General features: G+C 41.1%; 2 protein-coding genes across 2 annotated transcripts in view; both read right to left on the bottom strand.

Moving 5' to 3' along the window:
• arhgap21b (Rho GTPase activating protein 21b) overlaps positions 1-4,658 on the bottom strand; it is a 57,229-nt gene extending 52,571 nt beyond the window's left edge. Inside the window, exons 1-2 of the mRNA XM_076295336.1 lie at positions 4,464-4,658; positions 3,261-3,488 (exon numbers count right to left, since the gene is read on the bottom strand). Coding sequence (XP_076151451.1) covers positions 3,261-3,338 — 78 coding nt within the window. The 5' untranslated portion in view covers positions 3,339-3,488; positions 4,464-4,658. The remainder of the gene's footprint in view (positions 1-3,260; positions 3,489-4,463) is intronic.
• Positions 4,659-7,070: 2,412 nt separating this feature from the next.
• prtfdc1b (phosphoribosyl transferase domain containing 1b) lies at positions 7,071-15,789 on the bottom strand. Its single transcript, XM_076295337.1, has 9 exons — positions 15,712-15,789; positions 15,107-15,213; positions 14,331-14,514; positions 13,038-13,103; positions 10,432-10,449; positions 9,104-9,186; positions 8,910-8,956; positions 8,708-8,784; positions 7,071-7,699 (listed from the first exon to the last, which is right to left on the bottom strand). Exons 1-9 carry the CDS (start codon positions 15,754-15,756, stop codon positions 7,652-7,654), a joined length of 675 nt encoding a protein of 224 aa, XP_076151452.1. The 5' UTR covers positions 15,757-15,789; the 3' UTR covers positions 7,071-7,651.
• Positions 15,790-18,012: the final 2,223 nt, after the last annotated feature.

Raw genomic sequence — 18,012 nt, 5'->3', positions numbered from 1 at the left:
TTAAAGCTGACTTGACATAACTTTGTCACCAGATCATGCACACTCGACAATAAGCACTGTGTTACGGCTTCCTGTTCCGCTCAGCTGCAGTCCAGGGTGAATGAGGTGCCAAACTAGAGCAGCAAAAACAAACCCAGGCCCAAGCCCAAAGCTCACATTAAAAAAACACACACACACACACAGAGACTACAGCCATCACTGACAGAGAAACAACACCAACACCAATTTAATGACCTGAGACGATCCTTCAAAAAGACAAATTTACAGCTGTGAACCATAAAAAACACCCATAAGCTTACACAAGTCAGGGTTCTGGATGAAAAGTGATCCAGTCAGCAAGTGCGTAGGAAACAGCTTTTTGAAACAGATGCCAAGCAAGTCAGAATTGTCATCACTATCCTTAATCACACAAGAAAGTGAACCCTTAAAAATTGGTGTGGACAGACCTGATGGGTGGAGGCACACCCGAGGCTGCAGATCAGACCCCAGTCACTGTAGCCTGTGCACCTCAGGCCACCAGCAGCAGTCATGTCGAAGCCACGCTCCCCCGAACGTGCCACTTACACTGAATGGACAATCATCTAATTGGAGCAGCCACTGTAATCAGGCCCCTCTCTTCCAGACACAATTATATAATAAGTTTCAAAAACAACTTTGATATGATATTATATGTCCAATAAGTAGAGCCTAGGCAATGCATTCACAGAGCGCCGGTGCAAAGACTTGGCTGATTCTCCGTTGGGAGACGGAGAGGGATGCGAACCAGTCTGCCCCGTGCCAGGCTGGACCAGGCGAAGGCCAAATCATTCAGCATACCAAACAAAAAGATGCTTCTTCGACCAAAGCAGCCAGCCGACAGTGAATGATCAGTTAGGACATCACCATGCGGACCCAACTGGCCTATTGGGTTTTGACTGAAAAGAGAACAGCCCACTAAATACCATAACAGAGGGGTGTCCTGATTTGGGGAAAATTAGGTCTTCTGAATAAATCTCATTTTACAGTGGGCTCCTGAAGCAAGATCCACTGAAATTAACAAGGTGTGGACTTGTGGTACATTCTATTTTCAGCATGATACTTGTTGTATCACTGTTGTATTTACAAAGTGAATGAGATACACATAACCCTGTGACATCCTGTGTGAACATTATCCATTTCTTCATCAGAGATAAGATATTTATAACAGCAAAAGAGACAACTTGCAAGGATGCTTGTGAACTTAATTCTCATTTACTGACATTCAAACTGAATGAGATAACACCTCAAACAAAACATGTTTCCTTTTTCTAAAGGTAATGGTCTCCCTATTTATTTTTTGAACACAAAACAACACATACAACAGGGGATGTAGTTTGGTTTTGGTTCAACGCAGATAGCTACAGTTCAAAGACAATAATTCAGTTCAGTTCTTTACCAGTTGAATTTCATGACAACAGATCAACAGCTTTTTTACAGATTGGTACTCTTGCACCCCACATTACAAGATAAAGTCTACACAGCCTTCATCCTTTGATGCCAGTTCTACACTACAGGATTGCTTTGGATTGTAAAACATAACTCATGCAATTCACAGGGGTCAAGTCCCAGTCATTCTTTCCATCCTCAGCCATTATGCCATCCGTTGCCAAGTCTGCCTCTCTTTTCCCAGGCTTTTTCTCTCAAAACCTCAACCATCTCTTTCCTTTGTGATGCATTAATTTACACTGTGCACCTGTTTATGACGATGGAGCAGAGAAGACATCCATCCCTCAGACGAGATTCAGCAGAGGAAGGAAAACAGGAGCCGAGAAATATATTAGATTAGAGGAGTGCAGCAGTGGTGGGGGAAGAGAAGAGAAATATGCAGACCCTATAAATAGGTGAACTTCCACCCATGGCCAATGTGGAGAGTATAGATTTACACAAAGGTCTTCATTCAGACAGTGGACAGTCAGATGGGGGGGGGGGGGCATAATAGACTGGGGCTATGCTGTAACTGGCAAGGAGGGACAGACTTCAAGCAGTTTCACTAATGTAAAAAATCAGGTTTATAGGCCAAGTATACTTGCGTATACAAGGAATTTGATCTCTGCATTTGTCCAATCCGTGAATTAGTGAACACACAAGGCACACAGTGAACACACAGTGAGGTGAAGCACACACTAACCCGGAGCAGTGAACTGCCTTGCTACAGCGGCGTTCGGGGAGCAGTAAGGGGTTAGGTGCCTTGCTCAAAGGCACTTCAGCCGTGGATGTGTCAAAGTCAAAGTCAGCTTTATTGTCAATTTCTTCACATGTTCCAGACATACAAAGGTATGGGTATGGCAGAGCAGTGCTCAACCACTTCAGCCGCCCACATTTTTCCTACTTGGTCGGGGATTGAACCGGCAACCCTTGGGTTACAAGCCTGAACCCCTAACCAGTAGGCCACGGATGTTAGGGAGAAAATGTTAATATCATGTCAGATCACTGCCAGAAATCTATAAAGTCATATATGGTAGGCATACATTGATGATGGTTACATGAGGCTGCCGTTAACTAACACCAATTCATCAAAAATGACCTAGTAAAGACCTGAAAATGAACTATGGATGACAATCTCCTGCTTGCACACAGATTAACAAATATGATTATGAACAGACAGGCTTTTGGTTTGAGCCAGTACATCACCATGCCTGAAACCATTTAGTTAGGCCTTCTTTGCTATGTGCTGCACTTTAATAGAATATCCTTCACCATCCAAGCACAATTTCATTTGGAAATACCTTTCGCTTTGTTTTGCTCCTGGTCATATTGAACGTTCTGAATACGCTGGATACATATTACCATGGGGTGAAACAAGGTATTGGCCACGCAAAACTCTTGTTCAGTTGATAATCATATCTATGAAAGATTCAGACACCATAGATATGCCAGTGTTTACATCAGCCAGCAGCCACGCATGACTTCCACTACTTCAGTCCACACATTGTTTACTGTCTCGACAGTCACCACCACTGCGTGGGAAACAAATGTGTCACTGGTCTACTTTTAGCTAAGTTATGTCTCGGTTGGTCTACGGATACGAGGGAGTACCACACACCACAAAAAAGGTTGACGTGGACTTTTTTGAGCAAGAACTTCCCGAATACTCCATTTTCTGTGGTTAGACTGTAAAGACTTCATATTCGGAGCGTAAAAGGGTTTTTACCATACAGTAAATGGTTTTACCCATACAGTCAATGGTTTTACCCATTGTTGACACAATGCCAAACGAGGCAATTTGAAAATAAAAGACTTACCTCCCCCATGGGCAGTCTGGCTGAGAGTCTTGCATCATCGTCCTCGTCGCTCGGACCCATCCGATGTGTCGCCATCATTTAACTTCGCAAAAAAGGCGACGGTTGTCTGCAGCCCACATTGAGGTGATATCCGACAGAAAACTGGAATAAATTCCAATCCCGACTCGATCAGTGGAAGACCAGTCTAATCCACTCCGTGTTCCTCCTCATATCTTTGTCGAACAAGCTCTGTATTGATAAACAGGTGAAAACAATCACTGAGGAGCTTACTTAGGCTATTCCCAAAGCATTGTATTGCTCCAGTGAATCAAACTAAAAAGTAACTTAACTAAGCGTGTAGCATTTTTAATCGTATGGACAGATCACGGAAGAGATAATACACTATCAAAGTCAATTGAACTTCCCAGCTTCATGTGAACGAGACTAGTTATGTTAGGTGTTTGTGTTAATCGCCTAAACAGATAACGTTCAAATAATCAAGTAACGTTAACTCAAACTCGGCTCAACAACTTTTCTGGTCATTTTCATAATTTATCTAGTCAAACAAATATAATGTTTGGTTGCGAATATTAATTTGCTTCCACTGATTACAAAATAAAAAACACTCGAGTACTTTCCAAAAAAACAGAAAGTATTCCAAAGTGGCACATGCTTTCGTGTGAGATCCCCTGTTGTTCTCGGACTTAAATGAGTACCACAACCACGCACGGCGCATAACGTTAGCCAGCTAGCTGGTTAGCAAAAACAGCGACCGGTGAAAAACTTCAAAGCTACAACGTTTAATCTTGTGGTAGGCTGAAGTTCGCAAAAGTAGTTAAACAACTGCTATCGCACTCTTTGATGAGAAATGTCACACACCTGTGTGATATTACCTATGCAACTAAATGTTTTGTATATAACAGCATATTAGCTATCAATAGGTGGTGGGTGCGGGTTCAAACTCATGGACTAGTAAACCGTAGCCACAAGCTAGCCATAGTTCACTCGTTCACCGTGCGTATCGTTACTTGGATTACAGTTGATTGTTTCCCATGATGGGTATCTAATATATTGAATTACACACAAGATCAAAACAAAACTAAAGCGAGAACGATATCAACTTCAAAAACTCAAAACATGTATATTTTGAACCAATAAAACTTCGCGTAGCAGCGACCTAGCACAACAAAAATGCCTCGGTAGCTTTACAATGGTTGCTCCTACCTGTTGGGAATAAAGCACCGTGACAAAGTGGTAAACGCCCATTGAAAACTATCCAGAGTCCACTATTTTACAAAGGAGTTGGCTTAAAATGAAGTATCCCCTGGTGTTTGGTTCTGTTTAGATTTTCTAAGCATTTTTTACGACGCAAAAGTTTTTTCTAATTCCCAGATCCATCTCAAAATACACGCGCCGCGCACTGTTGGAATTGTGCAGCAGGAACACAAAATCCTTGAAAACACCACCCTCCTCTTGCCAGCGGTACGCTAAGCCAATCGGATTGTACCTAACTTTCCAAGTTTAAAATTTAGCCAATTAAATGTGTTGTTGCAAACAATAGTTTTTGTACTAAATGTATTAAGTATACTACCACATATGTTTGAATAAAAGTAACAGATTTATAATAAAATAATTTTAAAGTCTAATGGTGAATACTTGTTTTTACAGTAATAGCCTAGGCCTACTAATGATATAGGCCTATAAGTTAAAATGTGCATAGCACGTTAAACAAAAGATTGTAGTAGGATAACAGATCCAGAAGTTTCCTCAGCCTGTCAGTCAGGCATGGTGTAGCCTATGTCATCATCATAATGTGTTGTTTTTGTTATTGTTTACTAACATGTAGTCTCTCTCTATATATATATATATATATATATTTTTTTTTTTTTTTTTTTTTTTTTTTTTTTTGCCTCAGGGCAGGTATGTCATTATTTTCATACTGGCTAGCCTCTAGGGCCTACTCTAAATCTCCACCATAGGCTACATTTCATTTCGTAGAAGTTTGATTGTTTTATAATAAGCACTGATTCCGCTTGAGAAGGGGATTCGTATACTATATCACCCTTTTGTATTTAAAAGTGTAACAGCGTAATACACATTATTGTTGCCATTAACTTTACCTCATTCTCTCTCACATCCAACAACTGTTTGGCTGCATTACTGGAGTCACATGCCACCTTAGTTCAAAGAGGGGTCGGGGAGAGTTTGGCATGTGGCTGGCAGTGCTGAGGAATGTCTATTTGCACAAGTTGCCCCCCGAGAGCAACCGCCCGTGGGCCGAACGCTATGCCTACAATCTCAAATAGCCATCACAGTGCTTCCCCTGTCTGCTTTCAAGGCGTATGATGGCCTAATTAATGTTCAGTGATATTTTTTTCACTGGCTAAATGAGACATGGATAGTTTCCCTTGCAGGATCATTTGTTGTTTTGTCCTAGAATTACACTAGACAAGACCCTATTTGATCCGCTGCCTTTTCAGCTGTCCATGTGGATGACTGTCTGAGGTTCAATTTGGTAGACTTCCTAAACCACTGAGGAACAACTGAACTGAAACATCTAATTTAGCCCCAAAACTGGGTTAAGCACAGTTGTTTTTGCCTTGTTCTATTCTGAGCACACATATATACACACACAGATACAAAGCACACTACACACACATACACACAGATTTTTTAAAAAGTGTTCAGTTTCATCAGGGGGCCCTAACAAATGTTCCTTTCATTCGAGGGCAGAAGAGGCCACCTGTTGCTGGGATTGGGTGGCCTTTGTTCCAGGGTCATCCTGACCAGGGACTTTCACAATGCTGCCCTACCCAGGGAGTTCCTCTCTGCACCGACTCGCTGGGAATGCCACCAAGGGCACACCGGACACTCTCCTGGGAACTGCCAATGCGGAGAGCATGTCAGCTGCAGGCTTTGCTGGAAATAACATACTTGCAAGCTCCCCATGAGTCTCAGATCCAGAGAATCCAACCTATTCTCAGTTACTGGGTTTCAGAGTTGACAAATTCCTGCCTTCATCTGAACGGTTGAAAAGAAATAATCGATTACCTAGTCCTGCTTCATGTGTAAGTTACATGTCGTAAATTCACAATATTCTCACAAAGATATTTTCATTATTGAAACAGTAGTCAAATACACAATCATTTCTCATTACTCAGCTGAGTTCCCAAAAAGAGTGGCTCCTACTTTAAACATGAGCGGCAAATTTAAACAACTGATGGCGCAAACAGGCCACAGCTTGGTTTGTTTTTCTTTACACACTGAAAGCCTGTCCTGCTGTGCAAACGTTGGAGTCATGTGTCAGGTGCATGAAGATGCCCTGGCTGTTCACAACTCTTGTTTTAAATTGCAACTGGCTGCACCCCAAGGCTTAAGAAGTTATCTTGTGTCCTATCATCAAACAAAACCATACTGTTTTAATTCAAAGTGGTATGGTTTGGCCTTGCATAATATGGAATATTAAAATATAAATAATATATTATAACTCTGTGTCGCAACTCTGTTTGGATGATCTGAAATTAAATGAACAGAGGGAATTTAATTGTTAATTCATATTGATGACATAACTCTCCCATGCATGCTATCCAATATCTCATAATATGGATGTATATCCAAGATAAGATACAGTACATCATTCAAAACCACATAACAGTACAGGCTCTTCCTGCCTCACACGAACACCCACACAGCAGCAAATATAGATAAGGTATGTGTCAAGTCAGTATGAATGGAAGTGGAAACAGTCACATTTTTATTTTATGTATTTCTGCAATGAACATGACAACAAGTACATTTGATACAGTACATATGATAAATGTCTCCTTTAGAATAAAGAAACAAACGGCATGAGGAAATAATAGGATGAGGTGTGAGATAACACTCGCCTAAGCAAGCAAAGCTTCTGTACACAGTATGAGCTGTGGCACTGACTAACAGAGAGGCCTGTCTTGTACTCCAGGCAGAAGAGGTAGGAGTTATAGGGAATCAAATTAGTTTATATTATAGACTACAGTAGTTAATTTTTTTATTTCTTATGCCAGTGACTGACTACCTCATTTCATGTTACATGAAGGTTGTTTTTTTTTTAAAACTAAAGAACAGACTAATGTGGAAATAGAAAATGCCCACAAATGAAAAATACATCATGTTATATGAAGTCACATAGATCAAAGTAACAGCTCAGTGGGGTAACAAAGTGGCCTTGCTAAAAATGTTCTAGCACAGTTGCGGGGTTTTACCCTGTCATGCAGCATGAATGCAACCAACCAAACTCTCAGACAAAATAACAAGCGAGTTTGCCTTGATGGCAGCTCTCTGTGTGCGTCCTGTGGTCGATGCATCCGACACTCTTCTGGATCTTGTTGCGTCTGGCTTTAGGGGTGGGGTCCTAGTTGGCTCAGGGAATGCTCTCAGACCTTATACTTCTGTTTCCCACTCTCACTGATCACACAAATGTGCTGCAGGCAGGGAGAGAAAAAAAGACCCATAATTCAGCTGGAATTAGAGTTGAGACACATCTGGTTCCAAGTATCAGCAGGAACTGCCCTCTTATCTGCCGAGTGACTGGACTGCAGTCTGCCACACTGCCGGTTGGTGGTGCTGGGTGGGAAAAGAGTCCCCCCCCCCCCCCCCTCTCACTGGGTGACTTAATGACAGTATAATCACGAGAGAGAGAGACCCAGTTATGAGTGACGCAACACAAACAATAACAATAATAAAGCCAACTGCTGAGACCATGAAATTAAGTCTGAGAGAGAGAGGAGAAGGGCGGGAGTGAATGGAATGGATAAGCAGGGCCCACAGCACAGTGTATGAGGAGCCATGCATACTACACCCAAATGAACCCAAGCCCATCTGTTCAGGGCAGGCAGACCTACACAAACACAGTCAGCTCTCGACACCCTGCCGTGAAACCTGACCACAACTGGTGTCCCCGTGGTCCTGCTCCCAGAGCAAAACACCAGGAACTCAATTCGAAAAACTGACCTAATGTAATGTGTTATACTCTATAAACACCATGTTATAACCTATATATGCCTATGAACGCCTCCTCCAACATTGGTGAAGTTACCTAATTTAGAGAATCTCAACCATGTCAAAGGTGTTTGAGAGTGATAGGGATGCCAAGAGCACTAGATAATCTCATTTGGGGTCAAGAGGGGTTACAGTAGTTGTGCTAGAATATCGATTGTCTTCCTAATGGACACAGCACAGAAAAAAAGAGCTTTAGAGTGGTATGTCTTCACTTGAGATCTCTCTAGGTGCCTCTCTGCCCTTCTGTGCACTTAACTGCTTTAGCGTGTATGATTCACAAAACCTCTATATGAGAAATGACCACTTTCTGCCAAAATAGTGATTAAAATAACTGCCTCAAGAAAGTCAAGCACTGGTAATTGTTATGGAGCAATTTCTTGAAACATGCAGGGGATAGCAGGGGAGTGACTTATGCAAGACTAGAAACTTACATTGAGATCCCTGAAGTATTCATTGTAGTCCAAAGCGTATCCAACAACAAATCGATTAGGTATCTCAAAGCCAACATCTACAGAAAAACATGACAGAGAAAGAAAAAGATAGAGAATAAGATATTTTCTATAATGTTTTTAAAGAGGGCTATCGACACATTCACCTCAAAACAAACCACAAAAACGTCTGCTTCATACATACAGTCTGGTTGACATCCAGATCCATTTGGCACTCTCTTTACCAGCAGCCTAAAACAGAGAGACACATTCATTAGAAAAGTAGACACACACACACACACATACACAGTCTAGACAAAATTGGCGAAGTGACTCAGTGACTTCTACATGTCGTACATCATGCAGCCTGTAATCTCTGAGTGTCGGGTGAGGACTCACCCGGCCACTTTGATCATTTTCGGCTTGAAGGCTTCAACATGGCTCAAGAGAGCCTTCATGGTTTTTCCAGTATCCACTATAGCCTACAGAGGAGGTAAAAGGCCTTAATGAATGAAAGCTATAGGACAACCAGACCAACTGGCTAAATAACACTGCTGACATTTGATACTTCACTCTCCCATATTGAGCTGGTAGGTCAATGATAAAACATAAAGTATCAGTCCTAAAAGTCTCTATGGATAGATGTTCAGTCTGTGTGTCTGTAGGTGTGGGTGCGCACACACGCACATGCACGTCCTTGGGTGTAAGCTATCCTGTGAATCAGCACCAGGCCAATCATCTCCACCACATGAAGGGCTGGAACTGAGTGACCTGGGTGTGACAGATCCTGGCCTGACCCCAGAGAGGTATGTGCTTCCCAGAGGTGTGGCACGCGGGGCCAGCTCACTCTTTTGTTGTCCGTGCTATCCTCTTTTGTCAGCTGCCCGGGAAAACTATTTAGTCTTAATGCCTTTACTATTCGGACAAAAAATAAATAATCTTTCTGTGCCCATGTTTTCCACTGGGATTAAAAAGTCGAGCAGGTGACAAATATTATGTATATTCTGTCTGTATGTGAGTTGAACAAATCTCTCAGAAACCTTATTGGAGTGTGTGGGCTCTATCTGATCAGATGATAGATAATATGGTGGCCTAGTTTCCTGTCTAATTGGGATGAACGGGCCCTATATGCCTTGAGGTTTTCAAACAAGGAATATAGGTTAGCTGACAGTAGGAGGGAGATGGGGTCTGGCAGCAGTCAGCTCTGTAAAATAACTGCATGATGCAGAACTGCAGAGACAGAACACTAATGAGGATCAGAACGTACCTAACCAGAGAACATAAAAGAGGCCATTTCATTAGTGGGAGTTCGATTTCACAAAAGCCACAAATTTCTTCTATATACTATGCAAGTGCAGTATCCATTCTGTTGACATATTCTTACTGACAGTAAATTTCCCTTTGTGTCCATATTATCAACTTATGCCAAAACTTCAACTGGATGCCCAAGTGCAATTACTGTTGTGAGCACTGATATGTTATTTAGAAAAATGACTTTTGATTTTTGTTTTGTTTTTTGAAATAACTAATGTGAAAATGCCTAGATGTGTGCCACTTTTCAAAACAGCACTATCATGGTGAAAGGTCTGTTTTATAGATTGCATGCCTTTCAAAGTAAAGACTTTTTCTTCTCCTCAGTTGAGGCCACTCCAAGTTATGGAATGGAAAGTAATGACACATATTTTCTCAAACAAATAATTTCTTAAAAGAGGAAATCACTGACTCACCTCCACAACCAGGACATTCTTCATTGTGTGGACAAAACAGAGATGAGGGAGGGGGGAGAGAGAGAGAGTGAAAGTGAGATAGATCTGTATGCTCATACTCTAGTCTACACCAACATGCCCTCCAGTCTATCCTGCAGCTCAATCTCAACATTTCTAATAATGTCTAAAAATCTATTTAATTCACTTTGTCATCACACCATGTCTACACAATTTCACTACAATCTCCGCCAACTGTAAGAGGACCATAGAGCATAACACATTCCATCCTGTAGCCTGGTGTGTGAGCTGTGAAATAAAGCCACCCAGACTAACTGGAATTATAACACCACTCAAACACTACCCATAATCCCTGGCAGCACAGTACTGCACACGGTGGAATGTGATCAAATGATTAGTCTTTCTGACAGGGCACTGAGGTCTTTATGATGGTGCTTATGAGCTCCCAAGTACTTCCCTCTCTATCTTTCTCTCTCCTACTCTCACTCAGTCATAACACACACACACACACACACACACACACACACACACACACACACACACACACACACACACACACACACACACACACACACACACACACACACACACACACAGTTCAACAAAACTCATATTTAGCAGTTCTACTCTTGGCTGTCTGTGTGGCTTGACTGCTGATAATGTCTCTCATCTCTAGCAGTTGTAATTCTGAAGCTATCATAATGGTGGGGCATAGAGTTATTATTGTTACATAGGGTAATATAGAGTTATTATCGTTAAATGGAGTAATATAGAGTTATAGTTACATAGAGTAATATAGAGTTACTATTGTTACATAGAGTAATATAGAGTTATTATCGTTGAGAGCTTTTACATCTGTTTACTACATCTGCAGATTTACATCTGTTTACTGCAACTGTTTACAAAGGCAGAAATAGCTAATCTCTAACATGAAGGTGATTATTGCAGAAGAAATGTGTTACAGAGTGTGAAGTACATCACAAGCCAAAAAATCTTACTTGACTGTGAAATTCCACATGACCACTTCTGCTCTCCAACAACATATCACTCAGTGGCAGTGGTGGGCAGAAGTTCTCAGTAGACACTTAAGTAGGTAAAACGTGGAGGTGTTTGAATACTGCTATGTGCCTCTCTCTACGGCCACGGCAGAGCCCGCTAGCATAGCAACATGCTAACACATTCGCGCCGCGCGACAGAGCGTTTGAGTGCACCTACCGACGCGGGAGAGGTACGACTCAACTCGTGAAAGTTACGGTAAGAACATATATCACTACTGATTTTGGGTGGCGTGTTCCTTTAAGTCTCACTACAACTGACCTAATGTACAGGAAAACAACAACCCTAACTAATATGGCGGCATAACTGTAACTGAATCATGTTTACAGTTCACGTAGGCCTGGTGAGACCAGTTAATCTCCCTGGAACCCCAGCACAGACAGGTAAGCCTCATAAAGCCGTCAGCGCAACCAATGGCGGAGCAAATGGGTTAGCATTGTTATCCTATTACTGAGGCATTACCCATAGATAAGCCCTTCCAGTGAGGGGAAACCTTTGATTTGGATGAGTACTTCTGGCTAATGTATAACTTCTCTCCAAGACCGCACACCTAATGTGCCACATCAACCACAATGGTATTAAAGTCAATTATGAGTCTCAACACTGGCCAAACCTTTAAAAACCCTTGCACAGATGGACAATGCAGGCAGTGATGGTTAAAAAAGTAGATGTTTGTGTCCTAAACTGATTTGTTTAGCCAAACATCTGTCATGTAATCATTTCCTAACATTCTTATTGCAGAATGGAGTGACATTACTAATATAGAGTTGTAAAGAATCTAATCATGTGTTACAAACATGAACACACGCACACACACACACACACACACTAGTATTTCACCCTTGACCTAACCTTTGACTGAAGAAATGATAAGGAGGCGTTTAGCCTGGATAAGAAGCCTTTGAAATGCGTCATTACTCTTGTATAGAAAAGACAGGAGTCTCTTCCTCAATTCTCCCTCCCTCTTTCTTGCTCTCTTCTCTTCTCTCAACCATAACATAACAAACTCTTCCATTTTCTTTGTGTTTGAGTTGGACTTATGGTCGATACATGAGTTAAGCATTGTTCACAATAAATTTGATATTTAAAGCATTTTGTCCATGAGGATCCATAGTCCAACACCTTCGCAATTCCTGTCCACATAATCTATTTGGCATCATGAGTTTTGCAAAGTACATGCAATCGTATCATTTTTTTGGCAGAGCTTTTTTGCCAGCTTCTCCTTAAATGGCTCAGTTTTGCCTGAAGGGAGTGTCTAAAGAGACTTTAGAACACTCCCTCTTGTGATAGATTGATAGATCAATCAAACAGACAACACAACAGACGCTGTTGCTTATCACCAAGTTAAACTTCCTTTGAAACCTACATTGAAAGAATTCATGATCATAGAGCATAGAATGTTTAGGTATGTAACATTACCATATTTAAATCACTAGTTCTCTGATGTTTTTTTTTTATGTAATCACAGCTTTTTCACTGAGGTATATTGGCCATTATGCTAATGGCAGTGGAATACAGCGATACAGCAGTCAAGTCTCTCCCTCCGATCTTACCTTCCCACTAAGCACAGACAGATCTTCCCCTCCGACAATGTGGAGGTCTTGTGTGGACTGATCATTCTAGCAAACAGAAAAAAGGCATTTACATGGTAACAGTTAATGACTGAAGTAAGTTACTAGGGAGACATCTTAGAATGTATTTGTATGGTGGCCATTTGAATTCTTAGCAATAGCAGTGTCTGAAACAGTACTCTCCATGTATGTAAAGAACTCATAATTTGACTGGTCACATATAAGCCCATGGAAGATACAATACTGCCCCCTACTGGATATACCAAAACAGAGCGGTGAATACAGTGCCCTCTGACACCCTTGGTAAAGTTGACTAAAAACAGGTTTAAAAAAACAATATTTTGGTGATTTATCGTCATTCTGACAAAAAACAATATCTCATAAAGACAAATATTTTTGACAAAAACATGTGCCACAATTATTGGCACCCCTAGAAAATCTTATCAACAAAATATATGCTTTTTCTATTTACATTCAACTTTCAGTTAATCAGAGGATCTGTAAGCGTTCTGCAGTAATCCAAACAATAACTAAAAGGTTCCAATCAACTGGAAATGTGATAAACTTGCTAGGAGAGGCAAAAAAATCCATAAGAATCGCTGTTGGAGTGTAACAGAAAAAAGTATCACCTTGGGGTCACTAAGTCTTCAAATAAATCTTCAAAAGTGACCTCCATCCTAATAGACTATGTAGGAGGCATTCAATGTAAAAGCCTTTCATGTCAGTTAATTACAAATGTAATTGGCAGGAGTTACTGAGTGCTACGGTGACTTGGTCTAGGATTGTGCTCTATTGATAGATAGATAGATATGCTTTATTGATCCCTAGGGGAAATTCAAGGTCACAGTAGCATACAGACAACACACACACACACATTGTCAGATGAAATGCAAATTCTGCTCTTTGGTAAGAAACCCTCTAGGTGTATTTGGCATACATAGACAAAGGCCCTGGGAACCTCATTTGGGTCCATGGTATCATGAAAAAATCAACATATTCATCGAAAATCTTTCAATCTCTGCCAAGATACTAAAACACCTGTCCAAACCAATACAAAAATGGTTTAGGCTACTGAACATAAAATCAAGCTTCTGACATTTAGGCTACTGAACATAAAATCAAGCTTCTGACATTGTTGTACAAAGGCGTCTGCTAATAATCATGAACACAAACAAACGCGACTTCCTGCGCAATCCCTGACTACACCTTTAACTTTACCAGGTGTGCCAATAAATCAGTGTGTGTGTGTGTGTGTGTGTGTGTTTCGTAATTCACCAGGTAGCTCTTGAGGCGTATGAAGTCCACTCGCATGGGCAGGCTCTTGTTGGAGTTGCGGTTTAGGGCTTTGATGCACTCCACCAAGTCAGCACAGAACTGGTAGCCCCCCTTCAGCACACAAAGCACCACAATGTCGTGGTCACCCAGATCGTCCATGATGTTTCTCGCTAACCTTTCTGTCCTGTCAACATTCAACTACAGTGAGACTTGTACATAACAAATACACAGGACAATGGAATTCTGAGCTGCACACATATCTCTTAAACAGGAATAGTCCTTAAAATAGAAATGAAAAACTGATCACCAAAATATCCACACCTTGGCCATCCAGTTCCATTAAGACAATATCTCACATTACAATGTCAGAAAACTGAACACATAGTACACATCTGTGTACTAGAGCTGTGGAGGTATGGAACTCCAAATGTAACACTTCAGCATAACACTTAAGTGTAAGCGCAGCTTGTGGCAATAGACTCATACCAAATCAACATAGAAAACAATTCAGCTAAGCAGTCAACTTGTTATTTAACTGTTTTTAGTTATTTGTTTAGTTATTTTTTAATCTCTCTTGTCATATGGTGTGATAATATAAGCCTACAACAATACATCACCATGTCAACGTTTTGTTTTGTGCACTGGTGCTGTTTTTCTTGCTGAGTTGGTATTGTTTTAATCTGGATTAAGTGTAGATATTAGGCGTCACATCCCATCGTGGACCATACTGAACAAACATGACAGACGTCAGACAGACAGATAGAGGGGGTAGTTACCGGTCCATGATAACCCCATGAGGAATGTAAACACACTCCAAGTCTCCAGAATAGTGCTCTGGGTAGGTAAATAGATCCAAACGGTAGCCTGGCCATTCATCTCTGATCTGTATGGGAGTATTGCACAACAATTGATAGCTTCAGTACATAGGCTACGGAAAGAACCGTTCATCATGATGCTCGGCGGCAGACGATTTTGTTAGTCACGGTTCATCTGTTCTGAACACACACAACAGTAGATTGTGTGTAGTTTATGTGGGTTATTCAAGCCTACACTTGGGCTTATTTCTCACAGTTAGTTTTGTCATTTGCCAGTTTAGGGAAAAGGAAAAGTTTCATGCCAGTGTAAACCCAGATAGCAAAGGGGCGTTGAATCCACGTTTGTTTGAAGCGGCGGAGGTTGATTCAACGTGGATTCAACGCCCCTGTGCTATCAGGGAATGTTCGTGCAGCCTACATAAAGTCCATTGCTGCTAAAAGTTTGTTCAAATTCTTGCGTCCAGGCAACGCTAGGGTAACGCTTTCCCGCACAGCCCAAAACGGTATTAGCCTACGAAAGCACGGTCGAGATAAGTTAATGAACACCATTCTCCTCTCATAGTTACCACGATGCCGCTGTTCTTCCCCAGTGATTTCATTTCGTCTGCCATGTTGGTTTTCTTGACATTCCTCTGCGGCGGCGAAGAATGGGGGTTCTCAAAAGAGGGTGCGAGATCAGTTCGGACAGTTTCAGGGGAGGGGCGCCACAAAGGATGAATGCAAGGCTCTATTCGAACTCCAAAGCAGGCAGTTCCTGGTAGGCCTGATGCGAAAGCAAAACAAATTTTCGGAACACATCCATTACATACTAAATGTGTAAGTATAGGTTAATGTATGACACTGTCCCTACATGAACAGATGGACATGCTTCTTATTTAACAAGACAAGGATTTAATTACACACTTGCTGTTAGGCCCTTCAGACTAGACCTATTTTTGAACATGGACAGTGGGCTATCAGTTTATTTTTTTTAATGAGGCCTATATGAAAACGTTTGGTTTGTGAGTGTCATAGCCTATTCTTTAGATGTGGTAGGCTGTTGCAAAGTTGTCTATTCTTTTGAAATGAATGGGATATCTGTCCAGTGTAGGCTAATGCTGAAACAATGTTGTTCTGTTCACACCAAGCAGACACCACGTGCATCTGTCAGCATCAAGGCCTAGGCTACTCTCTATTTTGAGCTTTTAGATTAGGCCTAGGCTACAAACAGTTATTTTTCAGAGTAGACTACCAAGCTTAAAAAACAGTTTAAATATTACACATTTTAGGCATCATTAAGCACTTAAACGCAGATAGTCAAAGCACTAAAGACCTAAAGTCTGATATTTCTTCAATTTAGTCTTGTTTTATATTTATTTTTAAATGATCCAGCATTAGCCTGGTTGACACCAGACCCAGCAGAAATGTCCAAACAGTTGTCAGAACCATCTAACAGTGTGTGTGGGTGAAGAGCCCACTAGATGGCATGACAGGCTACACAGTTGTGTGTGTGTGTGCGTGTGTGGTGTGTGTGTATAGGTGTATACAGTTTGGTGCTGCAGCTATAGACAAGCGTATTCCATTCTGCCTAACATGCATATTTACGAGACATACCGGTAAGTTAAATAAGTTAAGTTTCCTTTCAAAAACTTCACATGAGTGCACAGGCACAACATCAACAACTGTTTCTCAGGTTTTTCAGGGTTGTGAATCTTTATATGAAGACCGATGTTATTTCTTTCCCTTTTCTTGTTGTCATGGGAACAGTTGCAGTGACAGTGGTAAGCTTGTAGTAGCCTAGCCTACTTCTTCTTCATGTGGACATGATTTGAATTCATAAGAAGCATAAGGAGTGATTAGCCTACAACAAATTCGATTGAAATTAGGGATGTACAATTGTATTATTTATTAATGGAATTGAGTTTTTGTTTCAATAACTTAATCTTCAACTCCAATATGCATTATTTATTAGATGTTTCTCATTGGTAACACTTAAGGCCTAAGGGTCACCTGACTATCAGCTTATGTAAAGTAGGCTATTACCAACAGTCATTCCTCAAGTTTAACACAAACATATTCATTCATTCAATTCACAAATTCACACACATTCACAAATACATTCATTCACATAATCATTCATTTAGCAGTTATTTTGTACCAAGTTCCTCCTGGGTGTGGAGGTCATATAATAGTCCAACTTCCTCCTGGGTGTGGAGGTCATATAATAGTCCAATTCTGAATAGTGCACTGCTGATGGCAGTTTGAACTTAAACTCAGATCAACATGGTAGTTACTGAAAAAATAAATGGTTTGGGTATGGGCCCCTTGTGATGTGAGGTTGTGATGTTGTTTTCAGTGAAGTACTCCTGCTGGACTAAAAAGATCCTGAGGAGGCCAAATCACTGTTTTGGATTTTGGAACAGAATAAAAGCTTAAAAGGAGCTCTGTCTCTCTCTCTCCCTCTCTTCCTCTTTCTCTCTTTCTCTCTTACTTACACACACACACACACACACACACACACACACACACACACACACACACACACACACATACAGAGAGAGAGAGAGATTCACACATACACACATACACACATACACAAAGACACACACACACACACATACAGAGAGAGAGAGAGAGAGATTCACACATACACACACACACACAGACACACACCCTCAGTCAGTTATTTTTAGAATAGTACTATCCCACCATGCCGCAGTCCATTCATCAGAGGCTGTTTAAACTGTGTGACTGAGTGATGGCTTCCCTGCCATCCAACATGTATCCAATGAATGATGGAGCAGATATTAAACATTCGCCTCGCTGACATTAAACCAGACTAATTAATGGATACCAGAGAGACACACTCCTGCTCACACACTTACTGA

This window comes from Alosa pseudoharengus, unplaced genomic scaffold, assembly GCF_046254945.1.
Source record: "Alosa pseudoharengus isolate Yale_2024_CS ecotype anadromous, Long Island Sound unplaced genomic scaffold, YU_APseudo_1.1 YU_APseudo_1.1_scf_2, whole genome shotgun sequence".
NCBI classification, from domain to species: domain Eukaryota; kingdom Metazoa; phylum Chordata; class Actinopteri; order Clupeiformes; family Clupeidae; genus Alosa; species Alosa pseudoharengus.
This window is presented reverse-complemented; position numbering and strand designations above follow the sequence as displayed.